This window comes from Vidua macroura, chromosome 5 (genome assembly GCF_024509145.1).
Source record: "Vidua macroura isolate BioBank_ID:100142 chromosome 5, ASM2450914v1, whole genome shotgun sequence".
In the NCBI taxonomy this organism is placed as follows: domain Eukaryota; kingdom Metazoa; phylum Chordata; class Aves; order Passeriformes; family Viduidae; genus Vidua; species Vidua macroura.
The window spans coordinates 52,542,194-52,564,508 of NC_071575.1; the positions used below are offsets into that span (position 1 = coordinate 52,542,194).

At 41.3% G+C, this 22,315-nt stretch overlaps 1 protein-coding gene across 1 annotated transcript; it reads right to left on the reverse strand.

Annotated features, from left to right (window-relative positions):
- Positions 1-5,951: 5,951 nt before the first annotated feature.
- GPR37 (G protein-coupled receptor 37) lies at positions 5,952-22,080 on the reverse strand. The gene is made up of 2 exons (XM_053977671.1): positions 20,480-22,080; positions 5,952-9,927 (listed from the first exon to the last, which is right to left on the reverse strand). Exons 1-2 carry the CDS (start codon positions 21,188-21,190, stop codon positions 9,109-9,111), a joined length of 1,530 nt encoding a protein of 509 aa, XP_053833646.1. The 5' UTR covers positions 21,191-22,080; the 3' UTR covers positions 5,952-9,108.
- Between the last annotated feature and the right edge of the window lie 235 nt (positions 22,081-22,315).

A 22,315-nucleotide genomic window follows, 5' to 3' on the forward strand; every position in this document is an offset into this window, starting at 1 on the left:
AGTTTAAATAACTAGATCTATTTGAACATGTACTATCAAAATTATGAAAGATTTGTTGAAGTCATAGGATTGCTGTTTTCTTAATGAGCATAATTAGCACTATAAGCAAATGGAATTGCAGTCTCCATCATGACTGAACAATTAGGTCTTCTTCTGGTATCCAAAACTGAACCAGAATTTTTGCACTGAAGTAACTGGATGAAATTGTGAGGTTTGTTAAGCAATTTAGCCTAGTTTATTTCTTTGTTGTCCTTACGTTTTTATATTAATATATTAATATTTAGCTCTAATGTAAAGCAAGAGATATTTCTGTTTCCTATATAACATACCATAAATCAGTTAGCATATTATATTTATAAGCTCAAATCTTGATTCAAATTCATCTTAATTTGATTAAAGAAGCTTTCTCTAGAGACAAACATAAATCTTACCTCACAATGTCCTTCCTGAGCAAGTGATTATTAGAAATGTGTCAAGAAGGAATTACTTTTGCCCATAAGAATTCACTTTTGCCCATAAGGAATCTCATCTTTTAATACTTTCAGGTTGACACTAATATTTGAGTTAGATGCCAGAATCAACAAAATTTTCTCCTTCAGCTGGGCCAAAAGCTTGACAGCCTGCCAGTGGCTTGGGAGTAAAGCAGGTCAGGTATGCTCTGATGGAATGGACCTTGGTGTTTGAAATGCTACTCTGCTGAACACAGCATATTTCATTTAAAATATCTCATATTTTAATTTTCATTCTATTTAAGGTTAGTTCCAAGGGACGCCCATCTCTGATTTGGCAGGTCCATCCCAAGGCAGACTTCTGCAGCTGGCTGCTGAGTGGTAGCAGAAAAGCCCATAGTAATGATCATTTTACCGGCCTCCAGGTTCTGATAGCTTTTGGTTAACTGGCAGGCTTATTTATTTTTTGGCTTTTATATTGAGTTAAGGCCCAAACCACAAAGGTACATGGTCACATAGTGAGCCAGAAGTGCTTACTCTCTTTAACTCACTTTTTACTCACTGAACTCATGTTCTGATTAAACAGAGGTCACTCTGAGATGTATAGAGGACAGCACAAACAATTTAAATTCTCCAGCTGAAAAGAACAACAGAGATGGAGAATAGAATGAAAGATGACAAAGGAAAAGAAAATAAACAGAAAGGAAGAATAAGACATTTTATGAATTCTTATGCAGTAATACCATGACTGACAGTAAAATAAATATTACTCTATTATCGGGGAATGGTACATTGAAAGCAGAAAAAGATAGATTTTTGGTGTGTTTTCAATTGATGGACTACCTTCTGTCAAATTCAATGTAAATCCACAATTCTACAGGTTTTTTATATGATTTGTAGTGTTCAAGTCTCTACAGTTTCTTCTGAGTATAGTTGCTAGGCATGGATATATTTGCAAATTCTGATTTTTACTGCAGTGGGTCTCCAGGAGAAAACAAAGCAAAGTCCTCAAACAGTTAAGAATAATTTTCTTTCCTTTTATTTACCAAAGAAAGGTTAAAAAAAGTCAAGCCCTACAGGCAGTAGGACCTTCAGGATCTCAACATACAGTGCTGCCTTGTGCAGGATGAGGACAGCCAGAAACAGGCACCGAGAAGGCAGAAACTGCCCCTATTCATCTGAAACCAGGCTCTGCTAGACTAAATGCTAGCACTGTTAGCCCTTTCATCACTGAGGGGAGACATTAGAAAAAGCAGGCTGACCTACATGCTCCCTTATCTGAATGGACTTATCACTCTAAAAGGCCTGTGTATTTGAAGAAAAAAAAGTCAGGTGTTCTCTCAGGGGTCTTCGTTTTACCTGGGTCACTGGCTCCATCTTCAGCAGCAGAAGCAGGGTCTATATTAGAGTGGGGTATACAGGGTCCATATTAGAGTGGGGTATCCAGGGTCCAATGTGTTTTAACCTGGGAAAGCTAAGAAACCACTAGAATTATGGAATTCTATCCCCAAAGACAGAAGTCAAGCTTATCCACATCTGAGCAGGATCCTCTCCTTTTCTTACACCTTCTTTCTTCCTCTTCTCTTGTCAAAAGCCAAAGGCAAGTCATCTGCCATATGAAACAAAGATGTCTTAAGGAGAAGTTAATAGTTTAAGAGACTGGATATCCCATAAATCTTTGCAAAAGCAGTGCTATGCAAACCTCTCAAAACTAGTGCCAGCTTTTGACAGACTTGTCACCAAATTGTCATGGACCACTAGGAGGCTGGATGCAGATGCACTGCATTGGCTATGCGGGATCCCTGTCCTTCCACCTTCCAGATGCAGCTTCCAGCAGTGCTGGGCGCACACAGGCATGTCTTGTATCTTATACAGACAGGTCAACAACTAATGTCAACCCCCAGCTTAATCATACAAGCCTGAACTTAAGGCTCATAAATGATACCTGCTCAAAGAAGCCCTAAATGAGAAATAGTTTGCTCAGAGGTCACACAGGCATCTAACAATCTAGATTTTTTTTTATAGATAACAAGAGACTCCATAGAGAATTGCTATATGAAATGAAGATACCTGAGCCAGTTTCTTGTAGAAACCTCCCATGTCCTGGCAAGGAGAGACCATTGTTTTCTCTTGTATCATGATTTGCAGTTAGGTAAGCCAGTTTTAAGTCAGAAACACATGCTGTAGTGTGGATACTCTGGCCACAGGTCTTGTACAGATTGATGAAATATTTTCATTTCTGCTAGGTTAGAGAAAGATAGACTGCAGCTTCCTTATTTGTGAATACTTTCCACAGGGAGAAGGACTGATCACCTTTAAGTCTTCCAGTGGATAGATTGTGCAAAATGAATGAGACTTACATGCTCAATTTAAAAGAATTGATCTTCAGAAAAACAAGAGCATTTTCCTTTGCTCAGGGGAGAGTAAGCAAATGGAATAAGACACTGAAAAACTGATAAGAACAGTCAGTAGAAATTGCTTCAAAATAGACAGATGAAAGAATTTAAGAAAAATTGTGAAGTATAACTGCTTGCTACAATTACCAATATGATATGTTCTTTCTTAAGCTTTTGTGTTCCCTATTCAACACTAAAAACACTAAATAGTTTCATCTAGCACACACTTGTATATTAAATCAAATTGGAAGCACATTTTAGGGAAGAATTAGTTCTCTGGTATAAAAGCGAAGAGGCTAAAATCTATTTGTTTACTTAAATATTTGTATTGTCTTCAGCAGGGACTATCACATGCATATCCATCTACTATTAGATCATTTTATTCCAAAATGTATGTATTCTGGAGTCTCTAGTGACAACTATGAAATTCAACCACAAGCTATTGTTGTATGTATGTGTGTATCTGTATGTATATGTTGTATGTACTGTTTTATGTATGTTACATTGTATGTATCTCCCGTCTCCTAAAAAGTTTTGGGTGGTAAGACCAAAATGACTTAAAAAATGTTATCATCCCAGCCTGCAAAGTTTATTCAAATATTCTCTCTTCAAGATCAAGTTAGTCATGACCATGTTTCTAATTGAGTATTTTGGTTTCCTTTCTCAAAGAACAATGGGTTAAATTCACTGTGGATACAAATGAAGATGTCTGATGTAAGCTAATGATGGAATTTAACTAGACAAAAGAATGAGTGCTTGTGGAATTTTTGCATTTTGCTTAGGAAAAAAAAAACCTTTGTGATCACAGAAAAATAAAGGATAAAATAGAAAATATAAAATACATATTAAAAAATAAAAAGAAAGGCTTCCCCTTTAACTAAAAATTACCTACTAAATGAGTAATAATGCTGCCACTAGGACTTATTTTAAATACATTAAACTGAGAATCCCATAACTTTGACAGGCCTGATTTCTACTTGAAGAAAAATCCCACAAACATGTTAGTCAGGAAAATATCTTCTGCTTTTCAGTAATAAGAAGCTGTGATGCACAACATGTGCACAAGGACAGAAACCTTTGACCTCTTCCTTGAAAGAGGCTGGGACAGCCAGGCATATGGATCCTGGCACTCCAGGTAACACTACATAAGGAATGTGTCACAACTACACACAGAGCACTGGCTTTATGTGTTGTCATTTTGAAAATGCCAGGGAGTTTTTGTCACAGCTTTTCCTGCCTGAAACCCAAAAACTGAACCAGCCAAATTATATCATAGGGAAAGCAAGTAGCCTGGTTTTTAGGGGTTAAATGCAGTGCATGATTAAACAAGGCTCTCCTGACTGGTGAACCTTTAGCTCTCAACATGAGTCAGTGTTTCTGTAGCAGAGATGCCTGGGTGCCCTGAAGTATCTCAGTCTGTGACGTTTTCATTGTTTCTTATTCATTACAAAACATACCCAGCTTTTGAAAATTTGACATCTACCAAGGACAGGAGTTAAATTACTCAATCAAATACAAAACAGTAGTGAAAAAATACAGTTCCTGAAGACTGAGACAGTACATGTAGAATACCATTAAGTTTTAATGATTCATATAATCTGCTCACATTGACTTTGGTTGAGCTTTTCATAGAAAAAGAAAGAAGGAAGAAAGTTATAACTCCTCCTAATCACATATCTCAGTGACACGAGGAAATAAGGATCATTTCAGCATGCAGACATAAGAAGTCAGGACATAGCAGATCCACTTCAAGTTCCCTATTTGCCTTTGCAATTTGGGCAAATCATTAAGTCTAGGTTCTTAAAGAAGTAAGATGAATCAGCTTTCTGCAGGCAGTTTACTTCTTATAGGTTCTCCCCTTTGTAATAACACCAGTGTGTCTATTACTACAGCAGTTATGCCTTTCTGATGGCATGTTGAACCACCAAATTTCAAATCTCACCTATAAATTAAGCAGAGCAGGGGTTTGAATCTTGCTCTTCCATCATAGAAATAACAGAACCTAAATTTTTGATTCATCAGAACATGCACAAACACATACATGCTGATGCTGCTGTGCTAAGCCTGTATCCACTGACAGCCTGTAACCTTAGACGTGCTTTCCATGCACAGAAAAGAGAGAGCCCTGCTGAGGAGACAGACTAATTTTGAGCAAGTTTTGCCTTTAGTCTTAGTTCCAGCACAATAACAAGGGGATGATTTAAGTGATTTGGGAGTTCTGTTAATGCCACCTGGCAAAAAAAGCCCAGAAGCAGCTCAGCGATCCCAGCACATCAAGAGCAGTCAGGCACCCACAGGGCAAGTTGCATGTATTTACACTGTGTCTAAGACAATGGCTTACAGATACTAGGAGAGGTTTTGAATACTCTTGTTGTTTAATGAATTTGGGTAAGCTACTCAGAATTTCAATAGCAATTCACATTTCATAGAATCTAGTTTGCTTCTGAGTGCCAAGAGCACAATAGAACAGTCTCACCATGGAGCCTAACATCACACAAATTCTTACAAAGAGATGCAGGACAACATGCTTGGAAACCTCTGTAGTGTCTTTAGGAGCTGTTCCCAGAGCTGCTGGAGCAGCAGATGTGGAAACTTACATCACGGTCTCAATGACAGAACAGGAGCTGAGCAAGTCACTGACATCATTTAAACACAGAATTTATTTAAGGTTGAATGTAGGAGTTTATCTTGGAAGTGGTAAAATAAGAGATCTCTTCTAAGAGATATTACTCAATAATTTACCATTTGTACTTTGGCCTACACAATTATCTTTTGATACAGGTCATGAAATGTTTTCATTGGAGATACTGAAATACATACTAGAGTTTCATGGTTTTGAATTTCTCAATGGAACCGGGGCTGGGACAATTAGTGCTAATGTATTAAAGGCTTACATACCTGAAAGGTATAAGGTTTTCCTACCTTACAATCTGATTTTCCATTTCATCACTCTTCTATGTTGATCACCATGCTCTGCAAGTTTCTTTAGTTTAGGTAAAAAATTAAATCTTTGCAATAAGCAAATCTTCAGTCATCGAATTCCCTCTGACAGAATTGTCTGACAGAACTGGATTCAAACCAGACACAAGCAGCTTCTTAATTATTATAATAATAATTATTATTTAATATTGAAGAATATTAAAGAAAGTAAGAAAAGCAAACACAAGAAAATTTCAAGAGTTCAGAGCATCAGCCCCAAAAGCTGGATGGAAGAAATGCAATGCAGTACTGCATCTTTAACATAAGGAATCATTTATAGTGACACTTGAATGGCTGTGACAATACAAATTGCTAATGAGGTATTAGTTTAACCAATTTAGAGAACAAATTAGAATAAAAGGGTGTCAAATTGCTACAGTAATCCATTGCAAGGCAGAGAAAAACGCTGTGAAAAATGCTCTTTCAGCAGCAGAAAAGGCAAGGTTACACAGGGTAGAAAGAAGCCCCATTAGCTGGAGAATGTTCTGCCACACAAGGAGAAAGGCGCATTTACAAACACAGCATCACTGATCTTCAGACTCTATCTTCTCCAATGATTTCTTACATCATTTCGTGTAGGGGTTGGTTTTTTTGCTGGGTATGTATTTGGAGTTTTTGTTGGTTTGGTCTGGTTTTGTTGGTTTTTTGTTGGTCAGTTGGTTGGTTGGTTGGGGATTTTTCCAGGATTATCATACATGTATTGTGGAAATGTTTAAATGCAGAAGCAAATGCACCTCTCTGGGACACAGAACATGTAACCTGTGAGCTAGAGACAGTCCTTAGCAGAGCTCACACATGCCCAGTGCTGAGTGGAAAGCTGGAAGCACCTTATATACAAACAATGGGGACATTTCATGTCCTGGTGCATTCTTGAACCTAAAATAGCAAAATGTGATCATTTAATATTTCCAAGTAAATTCTCTGGGTTTTTAATTTGTTTCTTTTAAAGTGCTTACTCCCATTCTTCTGTTCTTTTCCAAGATCCTTGAGCCCCTGTTGTAACAGAAAAGGCAGCTGAGGGAAACAGTTCTCTCAGCAAGGAAAAAAAAGGGAGTCTTATTCCCATTCATTGGCACATAAAAGAGAATAGTAAAAATCAAAATGCAGAGCTGGCAATATGTATTTGAGGAAACACAGGCAGCAAAGTGAGGAAGATTTTGCTTCCATCTTTTCTCTTTAATCCCTTTCATACTTTATTGAATGTAATCAGGCAAAGCCAAGTCAATGAAAGGTTTTGTAAGGAAGGGGCAGTTCCCATCTTCAGAAGTGATTGAGCAGGTTAAACAGGGCTTTAAAAACTTGGGTATTTTCTCAAGTTCTAAGCAGAAACAAATACCTATGGTTAAAGCAGACTGCCTTGCTAGGGCCCACTATCTGATTCAAAAGTCAGAAGAAGAACTCACATGTATATATGTTAAGATTCATATTCATATTAATTAATTTCAACTGGGGTTTTTTTCAGTTGAAATTATTATAGGTTAAAATGGTAAAGAAAAAGAATAAATACTGCTTGCCCAAGAATATCACCAAGATTAGACACATTAAGTCTGGAATCTCAAAAAAAAAATAGAGTCCTTTCCAGAAGTTACAGGAAGCTCTTTAACATATATCTAGGCAGGTGTCAAGAGGGAGGTAAGACTGCATCTGTTATACTCACTGTTAATTTCAAAGCATGAATGCATGAGATTTTCCTTCTGCTCAATACAGCTGCATTATTTATTTAATTAGTATTAAAATACAAGCTATCTATAAAATATTCTGTTTCTCAGCCTGTGTCTACTCTTCAGCCTGCTGCCCAGTGTAAATATAAGCCAGCTTGCCTGCCAAGAACAGAATGTCTGCTTCAGCCAAGAGTGGGGATATAAGCTCTGCTGGTAAGGAGAGGCATTTTGCAGTCTCCTGGAGACTGTTATAAGCCTGGCTTGCTTATAACAACTTTGGATTTTACTATATCACACTGTTGCTGACAGTGTTGACATACCCTCATTTTAACAACTCTGTAGACAGCAAGAAGCCATCGGGAAAACACACAGTGGCTCTCAAAACCAGCTTCAGAGCTGTGAGCTGCTAGTGAATAGCAGTCTCTGTGAGAGCAGCATGGCTCTGAACCAGCACACAGAGCCCCTGTGATTAATATTCATGTTACACATCCCAGAACAAATAGGAGATGCCAGTCCGATTCAAAGCTCTCTGAAATTGATGGAAACCTCTCCATTGAATGCCATGAGCTCTAGGTCAAGCCCCAAGTCTCCAAGTGTGTTTATACCTTTTAAAATAGAAGGAATTCACTCTCCACATGTTTCAGTCCCTCACATTTATTGTCAGCAAACCTCTGGCAAAAAAATGCCTTTCTCTGCAATGAGACTCTCACTGAAGCCAGTAGGAGCTATGTATACAGAGATGAAGGACATAAACTCAATGTAAAACCAATAGCATACTGGAAAGAATCTTGATTTTGAAATCACACAAGACAAAATTCAGTGATAAAGTGAGTGTTTCTTGGTAAAAAGTATAAAATAACTCAGTATTTTGTATACCTGCAGGTTAAGAAGAAAATTTTCAATGAGGCACATTGAACCTTCATAATATAACATTAAAAAAGCCCACTCCTATAAATCTAGTATCATTGTAACCATCTTCCCTAAACACTCTAATTATATCCTCCAAGTGTAAGTACTCAATTGTTAATTAAATATTGCCACCTAAATTATGATATGCAGAGATTTTTTTTACTTATTAAAGGAATTTAATATTACTCATAGTCGTCTTTGTTAAATGTAGATTGACAATCAAGTTAAAGAATAAAACCTCATTTATTTTTATGCTACTTTATAAATTCTCTGAAGCCCAAGTCCTCTCAAAATAGTGTACAGTAATTGGATTAAAACTACCTTCAAATACTTTCCACCACATCTTTTACATGAAAACACCTTGCAAAGCCCACAATGTCTACATAATCATTTTACAGTGATTATCAAAAAAAAAAATACCAAAGAATTAAATAAAAACGGATTGTTATGGATGCTCCTCCTCAACCAATGAAATCCTAGCACCATACAAAATCTCATGATTTAAAACTGAGTGCTGGCTGTCCTTCTCTCTCTCTTTCTTTCCTTTTAATAACCAAAGAAATTATTTTCCAAAGCATGACTGTTAATACAGATTGGTTTTAAGAGTACTTTTTAACAGTGATTTTGTTTTCCTGCATTTTGCTTCAAGCAAAAAAATATGAAGTAAAAAAAAGAAAAAGGAAAAAGATGCAGGAAATAAAGTCCTAAGGTCAATTAACAGTGAGTCCCCACGGAAGCAAAAGTCGACATTTCACGACGAATGGTACTGAATGGGGAGAGCTCCAGTTCTGTGGTGTACTCATTGTCATTATCATCACTCGTCACTGTGGAAGACTTCTGGATGCATTCATCACAGCAGCAGCAGCAACACTCCATAAAGGCCCGGCTGAAAGGTTTACAGAGACAGAACAGGAGAACTGGGGTAACACAGGACTTAAAGAACAAAAGGAACTGACTAATGAGGTGGAGGAGGTCCATAGTCTGTCGAGAGACCCCTGTGGACATGTAGGCAGTCACAATGTTGCAAATGTTTTCAGGAATAATGCAAAATCCATATAAAATGGTCAAAGCCACCACTGTGCAGTTCATCTGACTTTCCAGCTGAATTTGTCGCTTGTTCCCCCTTGTGCAGGCTTTTTCTGCCCTCCTGATTTTCCTCGCTGTCACCAGGGAGCACGTAATAGTGAACAGGGTAGGCAAACAGAAATAGCAGCCAAAGTACCACCAGAGCCGCGCCCCATCATAGGTGAGAGCCAGCACGTAGATGGTGTCGGGCAGGGCTGTGGAGATCTTCACCACGCAGCGCTCGCCTGGGGGGCTGCCGCTGTACTCGGGGTCCTCCCTGGCCAGCTGGCGCAGCACCACCTCCGGCAGGGCCAGCAGCAACGCGCCCACCCAGATGACCGCCAGCTTGGCCGTGGTCGAGGTGCAGTTCTCGATCATCTCGTAATACATCTGCACGTTGGTGGCTGCACGGAACCGGTCAATGCAGAGAGCACATAGCGTGAATGTGGTGACTCCCAGAGAGGCCACCTGAGAAGGAGGAAAGGCAGCACAGATTAATACAGGTGCTGTCTGGGGGAGGTTTAAAAAAATGTGGGGGAGAAAAGGGAAAAATGAGGAAAAAAAAGGGGGGGAGGAAGAGAAGCAGTTGAGCACCGTGGCTCTGAGCACCATCAAAAGAAGCATCACAGACAGCACTTAGCTTCCAGTGTTTGCTGAGCTATCACCCAACATGCATTCCAAAAAGGGTACATGCTTCTATTTTTTTGCCTACAAATTCTTATTCCAGCTTGGTGTTAACCTCTCCTGGAGATCCAAGCAAGCATCTGTGCAACACTGAGTGGAAAAAAAAATCTAGAGGACTTGACTAAAATTTAAAACTAAACTGTTTCCTGCCCCACTTTTTTCTAAGGGGTGTTTTTCAGAAAGATAGGTTCCACAACAGGGGTTGGAATTTTAAGTCAAAATGGGAGAGATAGGATAGTCTTCCTTCAGCAGAAGTTATGACCACATAACAAGTTCATTATGCATGCAGGGGATCAAAACATTAAACCTTCCATATCTACAAAACACAGAAACCCTGGGGGTGAGGAATCTACTGAATTGAGTAGGATCCAACAACTATTTTTGTGGACTTAGACTTTTAACCAAAATTTTGATGGGATGTAGGCGCATAAAGTTATCCCCCACCATAAGTTCGAAGAAACTGTGTTTGAAATCCTCAGACTTCCAGAGCCTGTGCAAAACTGATCTTCACTACAGTGGTTAGGCTCCATATAACCAACAGTCGATATTTCATTTAGAAAAAAATCAAGAAAAACCCAGGCTTAATTTCATAGGGAACATTCTGTGGGAGAGTGTACTGTAGGCCAGGAGAAATGGAAGAAGTTTCATTCTTTAAATGATTAAAAGATGGATTGGAGAGAGCTGTCAATTATATACTGTGAGGAACAAGTACAGAGCAATGCTTACATTCTCTAGCTTTAATAATCATTATTTTATGCATGAACAGAAATTTGTGCTGTCATGAAACATCATTTCCTATAATTTTATCCTGTTTATAATTTAATTTCCTAAAATAAATTTGCAAGATGACTATATACATTTTGGCCTAATTCTATTAGCAATAAATTTAACTTCAGTTCAAATTTAAAGCAGAACTCCTATTAACATCAATTGGAGAAAGACTAAGTGCCCTGTTGAATTTTAATTCACTTATTTTCTTGCATACACATGTTATGCTGAAAATGTGTTGATGTGTTGTGAAGAAAAAAAGAGTAAAATAATATCACTAATAAATGTAAAGAATGCTTACTTTTATAATGAATGAACCATATCTCTGCAATTAACTGGGAAATAGTAAAGTAATATTAGGCAGTTCACTATAATTTTGCTAATCAAAATTTGATGTGCAATGCTATATTTAAATTTCATATAGGCAGACTTTAAGAAACACTTTCTGATTTCCGCCATAATATTGAAATAATACTGTTTATGCATCTCTGAAAAAAGTTCTTCAAAGATAGATAGCACAATTATGCACAATTATATAAGTGTATCATTAATTTTGACCTTCAATATTTAATGGCCATATCAAATTGCTAAAATTGACTATCACTGAAAAATATAAGGCACTTGGAATTACAACTGCAAGATGTTGGCTTGGTTGGAGAATTCTTTGAAGCAGCTTCCTAAAAGATGGAATAAGTAATATGCAATCTCTTACTAATTAACCTGCAGAAATATTTAATAATGACAAGGCACTACTGTAAAGATTTTTAATAGGCAACCATTGATTTGGAAGTTTAATTGTCTGACAAGATTCAAAGAATGCTTGGTAAAGACAGCAAAAAAATAAAAACATTTAAAGAAAAATAGTTACAGGGAAATCTTAATGAACAGTGATAAACTTTGCTAATGAAATATGATTTTCCTGTATCACAGCTCAGAGTCAGATTTTTAAATTTGAGATTAGCAACTTTGTTTCCAAAACATTTAAATGTGTGTGCAGTCTTCAAATCTCTTAGTGACAGCAAAACCTTTAGCCTTAACATGCAACATGAATAACAAAAGGGTCTGGACTCAGCTTGCTACAATTATAAGAGACAGGGAAATAACTGAGATCTGGAAATGAACAGGGATTGAAATAAAAATCAGCAAAACAGAAGAAAACCTGAGCCTCTGTACATTAAGATGTTTCCTTTTAGCTCTGGCATGAGCCTCCCCCCACCCCAAGGCAGACACCTGTATTGCTTCAGCATTTCATTGCAAACAGACTGTTACACAGTGGCCAAGACATTAAACTCTGCAGCTGTTAGGGCTGGGCTAATGAAAGAAGACACGTCTGCCATGAAGAAACATAACCTACGGGGTTCCTGTCACATTAACTGACCAGCAACTTGGAGGCTTAAAACAGGGAAATACAGCAAGAGGAAACAACTAAGAATACTGGAAGGCGGCTTTGAAAACCCTCCCGCGGATTTACTGATAAAACAAGCTAAACAAAGCCAGTGTTTCCCTAGAACAAGCAAGAGTTTCATATTTTCTGTTGATTAGCAGAGTTAGTGATGCCATGGAAAAGCTCACATAAACCACACAAAAACACTCAAGCAGATGATCATGGATTCACTCCAGCTGACTTGCATAAATGCAGTAGAGCAATTCAAGGGTTGCATTACTTACTCCACACAGCAGACTATGAGCAATAGCCAGCAAAATCAATGGGTACTGCTCAAAACCTATGTGTGAGAACTGGGACATGCATTCTGTATGTTCACACAATTTCACTTTAGGTGTGTTTCTTCATACCAGTCATACTAATAATTAGAGTAAAGCTGAAAGTGTGAAAAAATTCAGAGAAGTTTTCTTTTCTGGTGTTATATTGCCTTGAAATAACTACAGAATTAAGATCATTAATTGGACAGGGAGAAGGTAAAGCACAAATTAACAAATCGTGAAGTGGTGCAAGGCCACACGGAGTTTAATGGCGTTCTTTTTGTAACAGCTGAGTGTCTGATATGCTGTTCCAATCTTAATTCCACCAACCTGACAGGAAATGAGCAACTCAGGCTCAGTAGTTTTTGATCATCACTTAGTTGTCTGGTTTATTTTCCTATTGTCCACTGAAGATTCTCCTGCAGTCTCTAGACATTCAGGATGACATAATTTTACAACTTTCTCTTACTACATGAAATCAGAAAAGTCCCTAAATTTCGAACTGAATGACCATCAATCTGCTCTGAGGAAGTGGTGAAGGAACCCCTGCTTTGAGGAGATACCCACCACACCATTTTGGCAGAGAACTGCTGTTGAAGGGATTGCTAGCTACAGCACACACACAGAAGAAGACATTATTGTTACAAAATAATCTCTTTAAACACTGTTGCTCTTTTAAAAGCCTTGACAGAGTTAGTGGGCACTGTGATGCCCCTTCAAGACATTGCATAAACCTTCAGTCATTAGCTCACCAGCTGTTAGTCAACTGTGTCAAAACTCATTTGGGGAACTGAGGCCACAGAGAACAATAGTGAGCTCATGAAATGCTCAGCATAATTGCTGTTCTCCTGTCCACTCTTCCAACACACTGGTTTGCCTTTCACAAACTTTAAAATTACCAAAATGTTCCCAGGCCTTTCCTGGCCTGCCCTACTTCTTCTCCTGGCTGTGGTCCCACAGCTCTTGGCCCTGGCTTCCAGGAGCAGAGACTCTGGCTAACCAGCAGAGCAGTGTAGATGTATTACAGTGAGTTATGGCTGTGGAAATAAGACTCAATTTTGTCCCACTAATTTCCGGTCAAAAGTAATGAAAACCAGAAACAAAATCAGAAAAGGTGACTTGGTGAAAAGACCAACAAAGATCAAATTCTGTAAGTGAATATAAAAAGAGAGGTTGGGTCATTCCAGCCAGTAAGGCAAAGAACAAGTGATATAGCTGCTATCTACAAAAAAAAAATCTATGATGAGATATAAAAGTTACTTGAGCCAAAATTACTTAAGCCAAAAGACAGTGAGCATAACAGAATGGAAATCAACCAGCTCTGAGCAACTCCAGGCTGGAAATGAGAGTGACCATTCTGATGAAGAAGTGAGTGGAAACAATGTAGACTACGCTTATATTGAACAAGTTAAAATAAAGGTGTTATAAGAAGTAGACCCTTCTACCAGCTGAAGCTGACGTTTCTAAGACAGAATATATTTTATGTTGATAGCAAAGAATTTCTTAAAACTACATGGTACTCTTCCTTTGTTACAAGATGAGATGGGTATACAAAATATTTTCCCATTGTAATGGGAAAGCTGAACTACAGACAAGGTTGGTGACTACTATCCAAGCCACCTCTGAGCTATCAGTGACACCCTGTAAACTCTCTATATCCATTCCTGTTATATCATAGAAATGACTTTTTATTCATCAAGACATTATAGTTTATAATTTTCTTATGGCTGTTCCACATCCACATTAAATTTCATAGCTTTTGAACATGTTAATGCAACATACCAGGGGGACTCCTGTAGATTTGTCAGTTTTCCCTAAAATAAAAAAATAAATTTAGCACAGACTGCAATACTTTTTTTGTGCTACTCTACACTTACAGTACAGACTCCAGTAATAAGAACAGACTACTGCAAAATAAAAGATCAACCCATTGTAAACAATTATGTAATATTTATCTAGATTTCTGTTCTTTTAATAAAAAAGTCCCACCCCACTCCCCCCAAAAAACCCCAAAACAAAACCAAGAAAAACAGTCATTATTTAAAAAGAACAAAAATATATCTGTATTTTTCACAAGAAGTGCTATTAAACATTTATGGCTTTATGCATTAAAATAAGGAAGAGTCATGCAGTGAAAACACTACTGTGGTGTGGTAATAATTGAAGACTAATTGAAGACTAATTGAAGACTAAACACTGAAGAATAATTTAGTGGCTAAGAAGATCTGGGGCCAGGTATAGCTCTGACATCAGCAATTACCTTATGCATTCCAAATAAAAATCTGCATCACCTTTGTGAAAGATGAGATGATAATTCTGAAATCTACTATCACAGAGATGATTGTACACACATGGAATAACAGGTACAATACTGTTGCTTCCTTTGAAGTACTATCAACATTCACACCAAGGAGACACAAAGCACACATGCTTTATGTGATATTTACTCTTAATATCTTGCACTTCTGTATATCATAAGATATACTGTTTAGAATCAGAATCCACTTCCATGCACCACAGTAAGTACTGCTGGAAGCAAAAGCCAACAGACTAACAGGGCACTGAAAATACTCACTAGTACATCACATGCTTATCCAGAAGCTTGGAAATATCACAAAACACAAAAGGATTTCATTTTTGTTCATTTTCCTGTTTGCAATCTACCATGCTACCAAATAGGTAATTTTTTTTTTTCTTTTTTCTGTGTCACTCTCCACTGAGGATCAAGTTCTCATCACATTCCACAAGGGACTCCTGCACTAGTTCCTAATAGTAGCAATATGGAACTACAGATAGAAATCTACCACTTCCTCTTTTTGCAGAAAAAATCCTGTCATATGGAGAAATTACATGCTAGTATTCAGAGCAGAGTCAGTAGAGCTGGGATCACAGATATTGCCTTTTCCTCTCCACACATATGTAACTTAAATATTACTGACCCAATTTTAAACCTACTCTGACACAAATTCATTTCCATGCTGAAATGCCACAGGCAAAGGTTAGCCAAAAGCAAAAATTTAGAAGATCCTAAGGACAGGATTTGCAGACGAAAGAAAGACTGAGAGAACAACCAACATGGCAGCTATCATCATCATGCTATTAATACCTAAAGGGCAGAGACATATTAACACTTCAGTTTTAAATAATTATTTATTGTGTGATATGCACTGAAGATATTCTGCTCAGTTAAAGATACATCAAGCCATTGCCCTAGAAAACTCTCATGATGAAGCCTTGAAACTGCAAACACCTCTGTCTTTGTCTATGACCCAGAGGACTCACTCACTGGAGGTTCAGGAGCATAGCTCTTACTACAGTCAAAGAGACATAAAGAAAATGCTGCACATCAAAAGACACAGAAAAGACAGATAATACACAGCTTTTATAAACTCCCATTAAAAATGTATTTGCTTCCCTACAGTGAAACTTAAAATAGGAATCTCTTCTCACAGCTTTGGAAGAGGCAGAGAATGGCCACTTTCTCTGCGCTTCTTGCTTATCTCTGTCAAGTAAAAGAGAAATGGGAAAAAGCCTCACCTCAAATTGCCCTGGAGGATCAGCTCCAGGGAAAGAGAGCAATTCGTATTTCCGTCCAAATCAATCCTTATGCTTTCCACTAAGAATACTAATTGTGAGCTGGAACTCACAATACTGAGCTGGAACTTGCCCACAAGAAACAGGAGCAATGCCACAAATTCATTGCCAAAAGCACATGCAGAGTTTGGGCATCAGATTTCAAAGGCTTTTACTGTCAGCCTGCTCCAGAATCACACCAATCTTGTATGCATGATATGGTCCAGATGAGGACACCACATACTCTGTCCTTCTGTTCCTTGTGAGGTGTATGGGAGAGGCAGAGGGCCTCATGTTTACTAGCACAGAATTCAGGGCTGTGTACCATACACTGGCCTCATCAACTTCTCGCTCTGTTCTGGACTGCACTGGATGGTAAATCAGCATCTGCTAGACCATTCCTCAATTCTAAACCCTTACTTGGCTATAAGTAGCTTGCTTCAATCTGTTGGCATGGAATGCAACCCCCTCAAATAAAGCTTCTTGTGCAACCTCCAAGAGCAAAATGCACACAACTCAAGCAAAGTTCCTTCTTAAGCCTGAAAGAAGGTTTCTAGTCCTACCTGACAGAATCCATTTGTCATCTTGTGCAAGTTGCTTTGGGCCTTAAACAACTTATTTAACATCTTCTTTACTGGCTTTCAGCATTAAAATAAAATAAAGAAAAGAATGCAACTTCACATGACTAACAGTTGTAAAATACTTAAAAGCACAGTCACAGTACAGATTTTGTCTACATTTATATTTCTTTCTATTAAGGCCTAGAATAAATCTGTAAGTAGGGAAACTGGAACTATATTCAAAAGTTCAACAGACTGACTGCTTTCAACAAAACCAAAAGAATTCCACATAGCAGGAATTAGCCAAATTCATTGTCTTTCTATTGTCATTTGCCTCATGTCTCCTGATTCTGAGTAATAATGACAAAAGTATATGAAAGACAAAACAAACAGTGTGCAGGTAAACACTTCAGACATGCATGCCAAAACCTTGACTTCTGAACCATGCAGAAAAGTGGCAGAGTATTAAAATGGCAACGGAGAACCACATCTTCACACATCCTTACAGGCAGAGTAGCTGCATCAGTTGTTCAAATTCCCTTCTCCTTTTCAGTACACTCAAAACTAGTAGTTACAAGTTACAAGTGGTAATAATAATAGGTGAAATTACTACTTAATGTACTTGTCATAGGAGATCTTTATTAGGTATGGGAAAACTGCCCTTTAAATTAAATTTCTGAAGACATTCTACTGCTGGAAGCTCAGTCTTTACCTATACAAATGTGCAGGAAGATATCATAAAACATTTTCCCCAGACTGTGTGTGCATATGTGTTATCACTAGCAACAGATGCTTTGTTGGAATTCTACACAATAGCCATAAAACAGCACAAATAAAAACCAATTGGCCACAAGAGGCTGAACTAAGAAATTCAAGGTATTTCCCTGGGATCACTTGAAACCTTCAAACAACACAAAGCATGTTTGAATTATGTTAAAATGCTGTGATAATCACTTGCTGTGGATAATCAGCCATCCCCTGTTCTCTAGTTCTGAAAGTAAAAGCTGGTATGACAGAAGACTCAGGTCAATAAGGGGTTTTGATGCTTGAGATATTTCTGCATCTACAAACCCAGGTGAGACATGTAGCTCTCTCTCCAAATAGCATATGCAAAAAAAAAAAAAAAAAAAAAGATGAAAAGATGGAACCAAGAGACCCTTAAAAGAACTAAACGCTGTGCAAACTTATAGAAAACAGAGACAAGAGGTTAAAATGTGTCCATCTTCAGGAAGATGATTCTATTTGTATTCCACAAAGGTCTGGAAATTTCTCCTGAGCTTTCCTCTCAAGGAGCTAAGAAGACTTCACCCTTTCCCTCTGTGTGAGAAGAAGATGGGCCTGCCCAGGTGAGTTACAAAGGAAAAGAGAGTGTTGTTCAGCTGTCAGATGAATGTACTGCTGTAAACAATCCTTGACAGAGCAAGGAGCAGCAGCTGTGCATGGCATGGATTTCATGACATGCTACACATCTGCATTGCTCCCGGTTGTGTCAGTGTCACTGTGTAAAGCCTGGGAGGTTAAATCAACACTTGGAAAGCGGAGAACCTTTGCTCTAACTGCCTTCTCTGCCTCAGCAGGGTCAAATCCTGATTTATAGGACAGTGTCCGTCGTTCCAGGCTCCAGGTGAACTGTAGAGGGAGAGTCATGATCCACTAGTGTTCAGTATCTGCCACTCATTGCCACAGTTTACAGAGATGGAAATCCAACCTTTTACTTACTCCTCTTAAGGTGATGAACATACTTTACATGCATGAGTATTATATTTAATGGCCACTGAGCAAAAAATATACAATTCTGGGAGCAACACAAAACCCTAAGGCTAGACCTCTTTATATTTGTAACTAAGAAATAAGAACTTAAATTCTCAAGAACTTAACTTAAGAACTAAGTTAATTGTACTTCCTCGAGGACAAGGAAAATGCTTTACTTCTAGACACCAGTATTAATTTAGCCTATTACAGGGACCAAGCTACCAGTTTATCCTGACTGGACTGGTGCTAGTTCTTGAATAAGACCAACTCTAGGCATCCACAGAACTTTAAAGGGAAAAAAAATAAGGTAACATTCAATTATAATGGCATATAGCAGCAGCTGAATATTTTTTTGGATTACAGTTTTGAATTTCAGCAACTACATTTCAGCTAAACTACTTTCAGTTTGAAAAACTCTTTAGTGCCCAAAGCTGCAAAGCATAAGCAACTAATTTTGAGGAAGAGTGTGGCCACACAAATCATTTAAACTACTGATCTATTTCAACTTTGCATGTGGATGCACCAAAAAAGGGTTAGGAAGCATGAAATGTCACATGAAAGTCCTTGAAACACAAACTACACTATATATTTTAAATGAAATGGTTACTTTTAAAATGGTCACTTTTATTTTATTGGTTAACACAGCAGGCCCAGAATCCATTTCAGGACTTTTAAAGGATTCAAGCACTATCAATTTCTCAATAAATACATATTTACTGCATCATGTCTTCTTAAATGTAAATCACTTAAGTGTACTCTGAGTATTTTAAATGCAGTGGTATAGTACTGGCCTAGAATTCAACTAAGTGTAGCACAGCTCCACCCTTTGTCCAATCCCACCAGTAATAAACTAAACAGATGAAAGAAGCAGCGTCAGTGTTATGGCTACACAGGTCACACATATTTTTTAACATTTTAAAATATCATAGGATCATTTGACATTCTGTGTTACTGTGTACTAATGAGCTGCTGAAACTGATACTCTCTGTATTAATAACAGCTTGGGTATTTGAGCGTTTTTTGGGAGGGGGATAGAGGGTTTGTTTGTTTGTTTGGGTTTCGTTTCTAATAGCTCGTTCTTAGGACAAGAGAACCACCAGTTGTTTCCCCAGTTCTCAGTTACAGAATAATGTTGGACGTAAGGTTTTGGGAATACAGGAGACCTAGCCAGAACTCCAGGCTACCAGCGTAGCAGCAAGCCTCAGTGTTCAGTTCCAGTAAATAAATAAAGCAGACAACCTGAGCACTGCCGGCAGGACTGTGGCCAGCTGTCTGAGAGCTTCTTTGACAGAGCCGCTGAACAACTGCCAAGAAGCTGCAGTTTAAACGGAGCTGGTGTCTTAAAAAAAAAAAAAAAAAAAAAAAAAAAAAAAAAAAAAAAAAAACCAAAAAAAACAAAAAAAACAAACAAACAAGCAAAAAAACCCCAAACCAAACCAAAACCAAAAAAAACCTAAAACAAACCAGTAGCTAAATAAACGTGAGATTTGAACGCGGAAATATAAGTTAAGAGCCCAGACATCCCATTGATGGTACTTTTTACAATCACCTCCTTAACAAGCGATCACCTCAAGCCCTTCTTCCGTTTTCCTGACTCATCTTCACTTTAGTAAAATAAACAAAGCAAAAAACGTATTATCTAATTCTGACAAGATCACTTGTTTTTCAGGGTCACAGGAAGCAAGGAAAGTTTGGCAGAAGTCGTGCGAGTGGCAGGAAGCGCCGGACGCACTCAGCGGGAGCCACAGAAATCCCGGTGCCGCTGGAAGCGGTGCGACCACTGCCGACTCCGGTCACTGCGGGGCTGGGACGGGGCCCCGCTCCGTCGAAAGGGTACCCGGGAAACCCGAATCAAGGCGCACCGGCACGTCCCCGGGCCGGCAGCAATTACGGCGAGCAGCGCCGGCCCCGCATACGGCTCAGGTGGGGAAGCGGTGGGGAGAGGAGCTTGGGGTCCGCGTATCCCCACCCACGGACGTTACCTCAATGTACGGGACGATTTTGCAAGAGAAGTCTTCTAGAAGCCACTTCTTGGTGAGCTCCTGGAAGATAACCAGCGGCAGGCAGAAGAAGACGATGAGGAAGTCCCAGAAGGCCAGGTTGGCCAGCAGGGAATTGGAGATGCTCCGCATGTAGTAGTTGTGGCAGACGATGCACATCACTGCCATGTTGCCCATGATGCCGATGCCGAAGATCACCACGGAGAGGCACATGACGGCGTAGGCGCCGTACGACTCCTCGGTCAGCGGGTAGAAGGGGTTGCGGAGCCGGGCGCGGCGCCCCGTTGCGTTCCCGCGGCCCCCGGGGCTGCCCTCGCCGCCGGTCGAGCCGTTCAGGGCCAGCCAGCGGGGGCCGCCCGCCCCGCCCCTCCCCGCCGCCGCGCCGGTTCCGGGCTCGCTGCTCCGCGCCCGCCGTCGCCCGGTCCCCGCCGCCCCGCGTGGCGCGCAGCTGCCGCCCGGCCCCGGCGCTCCGCCGGGTGCGGCGTCGGCCCCGCGAGGGAAGGCTCCGCGCCCAGGGAGCGTCGCGGCCGCCCGCCGGCCCGGGGCGAGGGGCGGCGGGGCCAACGGCGAGCGGGAGCGCTGCGGGGCCGCCGGCGGCCCAGAGGCTGCGACGGGGTCCGGGGCCAGGGCGCAGGCAGCCCACGCGCCCAGCACCTGGCAGAGCAGGGCGAGCGGAGCGCCGAGGGGCCGCATGGCCGGGAGGCGGCGGGGCTCGCCCTCTCTCCTTCAGACCCGGCGGCCGCCTCGCTCGGCGGAGCTGGGAACGGGAGACATGCCCACCCGGCTCCCGGGGACAGCCTGCCCGGCCGGGGCCGGGTCAGGAGCAGCCAGGACGCCGCTGCCGCCGGAGCGCGACTCCCGCTGCCGCCGGGGTCCGCCGCGGGCAGCGGCCGGCGCTGGGGGCGCGACGAGCGAAGCGGCGAGCAGCCTCTTGTCGCCGACGCCCGGGGCAGACCCGGAAAGTTGTGTCACTGTCTACGACGCGCCGAGTTAATGTAGCAAGTGCAGCGCCGGGAGAACCCCCCCTCGGCGCTCCGCCCTTTCCCGGGACCGCTGCCTCCTCGCCAGCAGCCGCACCGGTCTCGTGCTGCCCATTTGCGTCCTCTCGCCGCCGCGGGCACCCAGTGGCTCTACGGGTCAGGAAAGGTCCCTTTAGGAAGACACCTCCCCTCGCCGGGCGGTCGCGAACACTAACTCCGCATCTCCAGCACCTCGAAGAACACAGGTTGTTGCGCAGAGCTTAAGGTGTTTCAGAGCTTTGCAAAACTCCTGCCGGGATCGATCACTGCACCCCCAAGCACTCGCACGCAGGCAGAGGACGGCGAGCACGGCCAGGGAGCCGAAGATGCTGCCAGCGCCGGGCGGGCAAACCCCGGGACGGACCCCTCGGGGCAGCTCTTGCCTCCCGAGTCGTGCGGGCACCAAGTGAAGCGGGGCGGCAGCCACGGCCCCCCCGCAGGCAGGGGCTGGTGTACGGCGGGCCCTGCTCCTGCTGTCGGCTCCTCGCGGCTCCGGCCCCGCTCAGCCCGGAGCGGCTCGCCGGGCTCGGACCGGCTCCGCCGCGGCTCTCGGGGCGCGCCGGAGAGGCGGGCGAGCGGCGCGGCGGCCGCAGTGCGCAAGCGCCGCCCGGCGGCGCCGCGGGGCCGAGGCACCGCCCGCCGGGGCGGCCGGGGCGAGGGGCGGGTGTGGGGCCGGGCCGGGCCCTGCGCTCCCCGCCGGACCCCGAGCTCCCCTTGTGGGGATACGGCCCCGGGCGGGGATGCATTCCCGCCGCCGGCTCTCTGCAGCTCACCGGCGCGCCCCGGTCTCAGCGTCTGG

What these genes read in the sequence shown, in the direction of transcription:
- GPR37 (XM_053977671.1), bottom strand. Translation starts at nt 21,190, where the DNA reads ATGCGGCCCCTCGGCGCTCCGCTCGCCCTGCTCTGCCAGGTGCTGGGC. An exon ending in AAATCGTCCCGTACATTGAG is followed by an intron (nt 9,928 to 20,479) that starts GTAACGTCCGTG and finishes CCTCCTTCTCAG; the next exon opens with GTGGCCTCTCTGGGAGTCAC.